The 7,173-nt window shown below is 34.4% G+C and overlaps 1 protein-coding gene across 1 annotated transcript in view; it reads left to right on the top strand.

The window, feature by feature from the left end:
* Window positions 1-15: 15 nt before the first annotated feature.
* LOC123526232 (tetratricopeptide repeat protein 36 homolog) overlaps window positions 16-7,173 on the top strand; it is a 13,796-nt gene continuing 6,638 nt past the window's right edge. Inside the window, exons 1-3 of the mRNA XM_045305287.2 lie at window positions 16-175; window positions 5,800-5,982; window positions 6,825-6,926. Coding sequence (XP_045161222.1) covers window positions 61-175; window positions 5,800-5,982; window positions 6,825-6,926 — 400 coding nt within the window. The 5' untranslated portion in view covers window positions 16-60. The remainder of the gene's footprint in view (window positions 176-5,799; window positions 5,983-6,824; window positions 6,927-7,173) is intronic.

Genomic DNA, 7,173 nt, shown 5'->3' with positions numbered 1-7,173 from the left:
CGAACAAATATTTACTTTTACGACAAACACTCGCTTTATGGTAGTCACCTTGTCAGAAAAATGGAAAATTCACATCTTTCTTCTCATGATAAAGACGTTTTAACGAGGATTTTCAATCCAAGTTTGCCTTATGGTGACACTGTTGAGGAAGGTGTTCAATTAGAACAAAATTTAGGTGATGACAGTTTTTCAAATTAATAGAAAATTTCACTTAAAACTGTGACAGTATTTGGATAATACAATTCACCTTTTTTATCTAAATGTACATTTTAGTGCTTACTGTAGAAATGAAATGATTTTGAGCGTAGCGGTTCTCCTATCAGGTGGCCTCAATTGGTAGAGCGTTGGCATAGTAAGCCGAATTTCCGAGGTTCGAGTCCTGGTCGAGGCTGCACATTACCTGAGACAGTTACATTTGAAGGTTCTACCGAGGTGTTGACTGTTGGAGCCCATGCGGGGCAAAGCAGTTTGGCTGGGGTGTGCATCTGAATTCGGTTAACAGTCTGCGCCAGACATTGGCCAGGACTGCCAATGTCTCATAATAAGAGGGAAGGTGTATAGCAGTTCTCGTATCGGGTAACCTCGGTAGCTCAATTGGTAGAGCGTTGGCATGGAAAGCCAAAGATCCGAAGTTCAAGTCCCGGTTTAGGCTGCACTTTTTTCCTGAGACTGTTACACCAGTAAGAGTGACAATCCCTTTTGTTGGATACTTTCAATCATAGTCGGTTAAAAAGCTCATTTAGAGCTAGTCCAGATAAGTAGATATATAAAAGAAAGTTTTGGGACCGCATAATAACTTTTGACTGTCACTGTCCTGTCATCCTTAGAGGGATTACAACTATAAAATAGCAGATCATAAAATAAGTCATCCCGATAAGCCAAGTAATTAAGGCTAATTTAGAGCTTGCGTTGTATTGTTGTTAGTTCTGGCTACCATAACTGGAGCAGTTTTTTATATCATGTATATGTTATGGTCACATGTATTAAGTTATAGTGTTACCCTTTTTATTACCTAACCAGTGTTTAACCACAGCATCTGAGCACTGACTCTCAGCAGAAACTGATAATGTCATGCAAAGTTCATAGCACATGGTTATTTTTGAAAGCCAAGGTCAACATTCAATGACATTGGAATATTTATAAATTTATTTGAATCATAAATATAATGAATTTCAACAACGTTCACGAAAAACATATCTTGGAACGTTAAAATTCACAAAAAGGTCAACAAATAATGATTCTATACCGCCTATTTATTTTCAAAATGAAGTGTATCGTGATAACGTTACAGCTGCAATGGTGGGCAAAATTTTGCAGACAGTGGTACCCATTTGAAACTTAATTATGTGTATAACTCATCTTCAGATTGTGTTTCATGGTTTATTTCATGTCAGATCAAAAGAAAAATGGATTGAAAACATTTTAAAGTAAAAGGTTAGTCCGTGGCATTTCATGCGTGACAGATTTCTGCCATGATTTCTGGTTAGGTTTGAAAGTGTGATTTGTTTCAGCTCAGAGATCCATAACAGTTTGTAAACATCTTCGAAGCAGACATTTTTAGCTGGACTATACAAAGTATAAGGAGAGCTATTCTACTTGACCCGGTGTCGGCATCTTTCCGCATCCCCACCTTGGTTAAAGTTTTTTTGAACTTTCTCTTTGTTCTTCTTATCTCTGTAATTACTTGATGGATTTGATTCAAACTTAAAATAGTTATTCCTCATCATCACTTACGTCATCTGCCATAAGGGCCATGATTTATCCCCCCATTTCACTTAGATTTTCAGGTTAAAGTTTTGATTCACTTTCACTCTATCTCTGTTATTACTGAATGGATTTGATTCAAGCTTAAAATAATTGTTCAACATCATCACCCACATCATATGACACAAGGTGCATAACTCTGGCACAAATTTTTCATGAATTATTCCTCCTTTTTACTTAGAATTTCAGGTCAAAGTTTTGACGCACTTTCACTCCATCTCTGTTATTACTGAATGGATTTGATTCAGACTTAAAATAATTGTTCAACATCATCACCCACATCATATGACACAAGATGCATAACTCTGGCACAAAATTTTTATGAATTATTCCCCCTTTTTACTTAGAATTTCAGGTTAAAGTTTTGATGCACTTTCACTCCACTCTGTTATTACTTGATGGATTTGAAGCAGACTTAAAATAATTGTTCAACATCATCACCCACATCATATGACACAAGGTGCATAACTCTGGCACAAATTTTTCATGAATTATTCCCCCTTTTTACTTAGAATTTCCGGGAAAAGTTTTGATGCACTTTTACTCTATCTCTGTTATTACTGAATGAATTTAATTCAGACTTAAAATAATTGTTCATCATCACTCACATCATATGACACAAGATGCATAACTCTGGCACCAATTTTTCATGAATTATGTCCCATTTTACTTAGAATTTAAGGTTAATTTTGATGCATTTTCACTATATCTCAGTTATTACACAAAGCCTTTGATTCAAACTTGAAGTATTGTTCCACATCATCACCTACATCATATGACACAAGATGCATAACTCTTGAACCAATATTTTACGAATTATGCCCCCTCTTTGCTTAGAATTATGCTTATATAGTGTTTTGATACACTTTATCTTTACTTCTGTTATTACTTAATATTATTGACACAGACCCAAGCTATTGTGCAATATCTTCATCCACCATTGGAGTCATTAAACACTCCAGAGACAGCTCCAGTTTCCTCAGATGTGCCCAGTTTCACTATCCAGCATCGAAATAGTCAAACGCGGCCGTCTCCTGTGACAGCTCTTGTTTAGCTATATTGTTATATGTCTTGCTGACTTAAAATAAAACTAATCTTCAAATACTGTTTAACTCCTCTTTTGGGTATTATTAACAGTCAGTGCAGAACAAGATTTACACAAAAGAACTGACAGTGAGAGGTCAAAGTGAGAAGGTGCAACTGAAAAATAAAACAGTACTGTTTTATTTTTATAAAAGTATTAAATGTACAGAAAATAGTATAAAATCATTTTAAAACACACCTCGCTTCAACAAAGTATATGTATTTTGCCTTATTGCTTGCTTGAAGGATGAAAATAGGAGAAATATTTCAGATGGAAGGATGTGTATTTTTCTTTGAATCCCAGCTCATTCTAAATGTCCCTAGAATTAACTAAGAATGTGACTCACAAAGGGAAAAAAATTAATAAATTACAACATTAATTAATATAAGTTACTCTGCCAAATTATTTACAAACAAACATATTGGTGAGCGAGTTAAGGTACCATTGACAGATTTGGAAAGAATTTCAATTAAGTTTTATTTGTACGTGGTAAAGTAAGACATTTGAGCTGACATGAGCTTTTCAAGTCAAATTGATAACAAATGCAGTGACTATATTTTGTTCTGATCTGGTAAAGATCAAACTGAGTGTATTTCTTGGCAATTAGTGGGAAGGACCACTTGCATTAATTAGTTTTGATGTTTAGAGTTTGATCTTGGTTAAGAATAGTACTGTAAACCAGTTAATATTGGCAGCCAATTTTTTTCGCTATATTTGCGGAAGCCACCTTTCCGCGAATATTAGTATACAAATACGTTTATCCTTACAACAAACCTAAAATTATCGTGTCTGCTTTCACTTTAGCTGTAAATACAAATTTGCACACTAGTACTTTATGTAGCATGCAACTATTACCATCATATCTGCAAACCTGTAAGCTGTCTTCAAATAACTTCATGGTGTATATACCAGTCTGTAAGTTTATCGATAAAAATCTTTTTTACTCACTCTATATCGTGAGTAAATCAATTATTCACTAATTTCATGTTCCTAACTACAAAAACAACAAACAAAAATATAGGATACAGGTCTTAGTATTTGACAGCATTCCAATGTATAAAAAATTCGAATATATTTGTCTTGCAAATGTCAGATGGTACGATTTTGTGCGATGTGTTGATGATCGACCAGTAGAAGTGGGGTAAATGTGGTTATCTTTATCTTTGTACACCACTCAGCCTGAAAACATACTATCAAAATTTAAGGCAAACATACAATTAGATGTACATGAAAATCTAAACTGTAAAAATGTGCTTTCTATTAGGTCACGAATGAACCAAATGTAATAACTTGAACTCATCTTATATAGAATAGTTAAATAGCATACAAGATGGCAATTCTCGTCTCTCTCTGCTTCGTTGAATAACCGCAAAATAAGAAAATATGTGCAGTGTGTAGAACATAACATTCTTTCAAGGTAAAATCAAAAATAAAATGAAAACTAGCTCAAAAGAGGATAACAGCAATTTCCATTTGATAACGAAAGAATAACATTGCATGGGAAAAAAACAGCATAAAATATATTGATATAGAATTAAATGCGTACTTGTGAATGTTACTTTTCTAAATGTAGATACCAAGTCTGGCATGAAGAATTCAAATGTTCTCATACAATGTTAAATGTATATCTGCCTTCAAAGTTCTAGTAATACATGAATACTCAACAGTAAAAATTATCAAGGAACTTTTCATGTCTAAAGACCCTTGAAATATAAGGTACGTAACTGTGAACCTTATTTTCTATCAGAACATAAAGGAGACGTAACGTCTGGCCTGAGGAATCTCTCTAGAACTAAATGATTACTCTTGTTTAAATCACAGTCAAAAAATCAAATCTACCTTTGATATTCGAATACAGCTACAAACCATCAGCAATAACTATTAAGAAACTTGAAATGTCTGTAACAGTGGGTGGGAGGGAATAAACAAATAATCAAAATACTTGTTATGCTGTCAAATATTCAACCTCGAGTGAAGAATATCAATAAACAATCACTTATATAGTGCACTGAAAACATGAGAAAATAGTGAATTGCAAGCAGAAAACGCGGTAAAATAACTACCGGGAACTGGAGACAAAATAGTTAGCAGACGATGAAAAACATGAATAATTTTATTTGATTGTTCATATATTTACAGAATGTCTGTAAAACAATGAAATCTTAAACATTACTACCAGTATACTGACAAGTACTAATGGTAACTGGAGTAGAAAACTTTCCAGTGACATTGCAGTATTGCCTAGGTCATAATATTCTTCAAAATCTACAATAAGCCAGCTGTTTCAATTAAGTTGACATTTAACACAATCCACCATCCTTAACAAGGGGCAGCTACCATCATTTCACCCAGTTATCTGTGAAACCAGTAATATATAGCTCCTAAACATTTTTACCATTGTGTACGATACTCATACAGCTTCCATTCAGTTTAAACAAAACTTGATATATATCATTTAGCATGAAGTGGACATGGGCATAGTACCTTGCCTTTCATGTCACACTCAATTTTGGAATTAACACCTGCCCGTGTGCTTAGCTCAGTAGGTTAGAGCGCTGGTCTACGGATTGCAGGGTCGCGAGTTCGATCCTCGGGCGGGGCGCATGTTCTCCGTGACTATTTGATAACCGACATTGTGTCTGAAATTATTAGTTCTCCACCTCTGATTCATGTGAGGAAGTTGGCAGTTACTTGCGGAGAACAGGTTTGTACTGGTACAGAATTCAGGAACACTGGTTAGGTTAACTACCCGCCGTTACATGACTGAAATACTGTTGAAAAAAAGGTGTTAAACCCAAAACAAACAAACAAAACCTTTTCGGACATCACACTTTGTTTAGAGTTAGCCCCTTTCTGGACCTAATACGTTTATTCTGTCGAGCAGTGTAATACAATGTCGACATTGTTCTTGTTTCTATAATCACTTTTCTTTCTGTTTTACTCCATAACAGAAGTAGAGACAGATGAGGTAAAGGAAGCTAAAAGACTTGAGGTTGAAGGTGTTAAGGCAGCAGAATCTGGCAATGTTGACAAGGCACTGGAATTGTTGAACCAGGCTGTATCCACGGCACCAGAACATGCTTCTTGTTATAACAACAGGGCACAGGCATTGAGACTCCACGGAGATGTGTCAGGTACTAAAATACTGTGTATTTAGTGGCTAATTTTACATATGGAAAGGGTTGTTTAATGTATTCTAGACTAAATTTCGTGTTTGAAAATGTGAACAATTACTGTATATAAATTATGTAAACATATATTATCAGATTTGTGTGTATTCACCATACTATGCATTAGGTATAAAATATTATCACATGTTTCACTTTGTGGAAGTAAAATAAAGCCATTACATAAATATTTGATAATACACTAGTGTAATAAAGTAATATCCTCTATATATACACTTACATATGTTAATATATTATATGTTCTACAGCTTAAACAACTAGATGCATTTTTCACTTTTTACAAAAGACTGTTACTGCATGATAACTAATTATGAATATAGCTCAAGGTACACTGTTAGGTTATAAATTTAGTAAAGATAAATACATTTGATGAGGCTTTTCTACATTTGAAGTAAATACAGATGTATCTAAAGATAGTGTATTCCACTGAAAGATGGGCATTGGATATCTTAAAAGTCCTATGAACTAGAGCTAGATAAGCATTGGATATCTTGAACCCTTACCCTGCTAAATTTCTGTAATGAACTTGTCTATCTTTCAATTTGGACAGTTCCATTAACTGTTAAAAGGGGTGTCTACCAAAAAGATACTGACTTAATGGCAAAAAGTACAGATCATGATCAGACATTGATGGACCAGGGCCTGTATGTACTTCTGGATTTTCAAATAGATAATGGTTATTTTTCATTTGTTCAGAATGTTGGGTCAATAAGCATTAGAGACTTGTACTGTAGGACAGGTTCAGAACTTTTAGCAGATAAGTAAATAATGTATCAGCTAATTTTCAGGTGCTCTGCAGGACCTGAATAAAGCTATAGAGCTGAGTAGAGGTCAAGGGAAGGTTGCCTGTCAAGCCTATACTCAAAGGGGACTGATCAAACGCCTTGAAGGTATGTACACTGGAGAAATTGCTGAACATTTTATCATGATGTTGAGATTTTGTATACAAATTTGAAAAATGAGTCACATCACCTGTTTAAACCAGTGAATAGCAAAGTTGCAGAATTGTTTGGAACTATACTAAACAGAACTGCCAAGGACTCTGATGATTTTTGTCAATTATTTATATAAAAGTGTGAAAAAATAGAAATTTTTCACACACACAGAAACATCTTTAAGTGTTTTCTTTAAATTCAG

The sequence above is a fragment of the Mercenaria mercenaria genome, chromosome 14, assembly GCF_021730395.1.
Source record: "Mercenaria mercenaria strain notata chromosome 14, MADL_Memer_1, whole genome shotgun sequence".
In the NCBI taxonomy this organism is placed as follows: domain Eukaryota; kingdom Metazoa; phylum Mollusca; class Bivalvia; order Venerida; family Veneridae; genus Mercenaria; species Mercenaria mercenaria.
The sequence above is the reverse complement of the archived record's forward strand: the minus strand, read 5'-3'. Positions and strand labels throughout refer to the sequence as shown.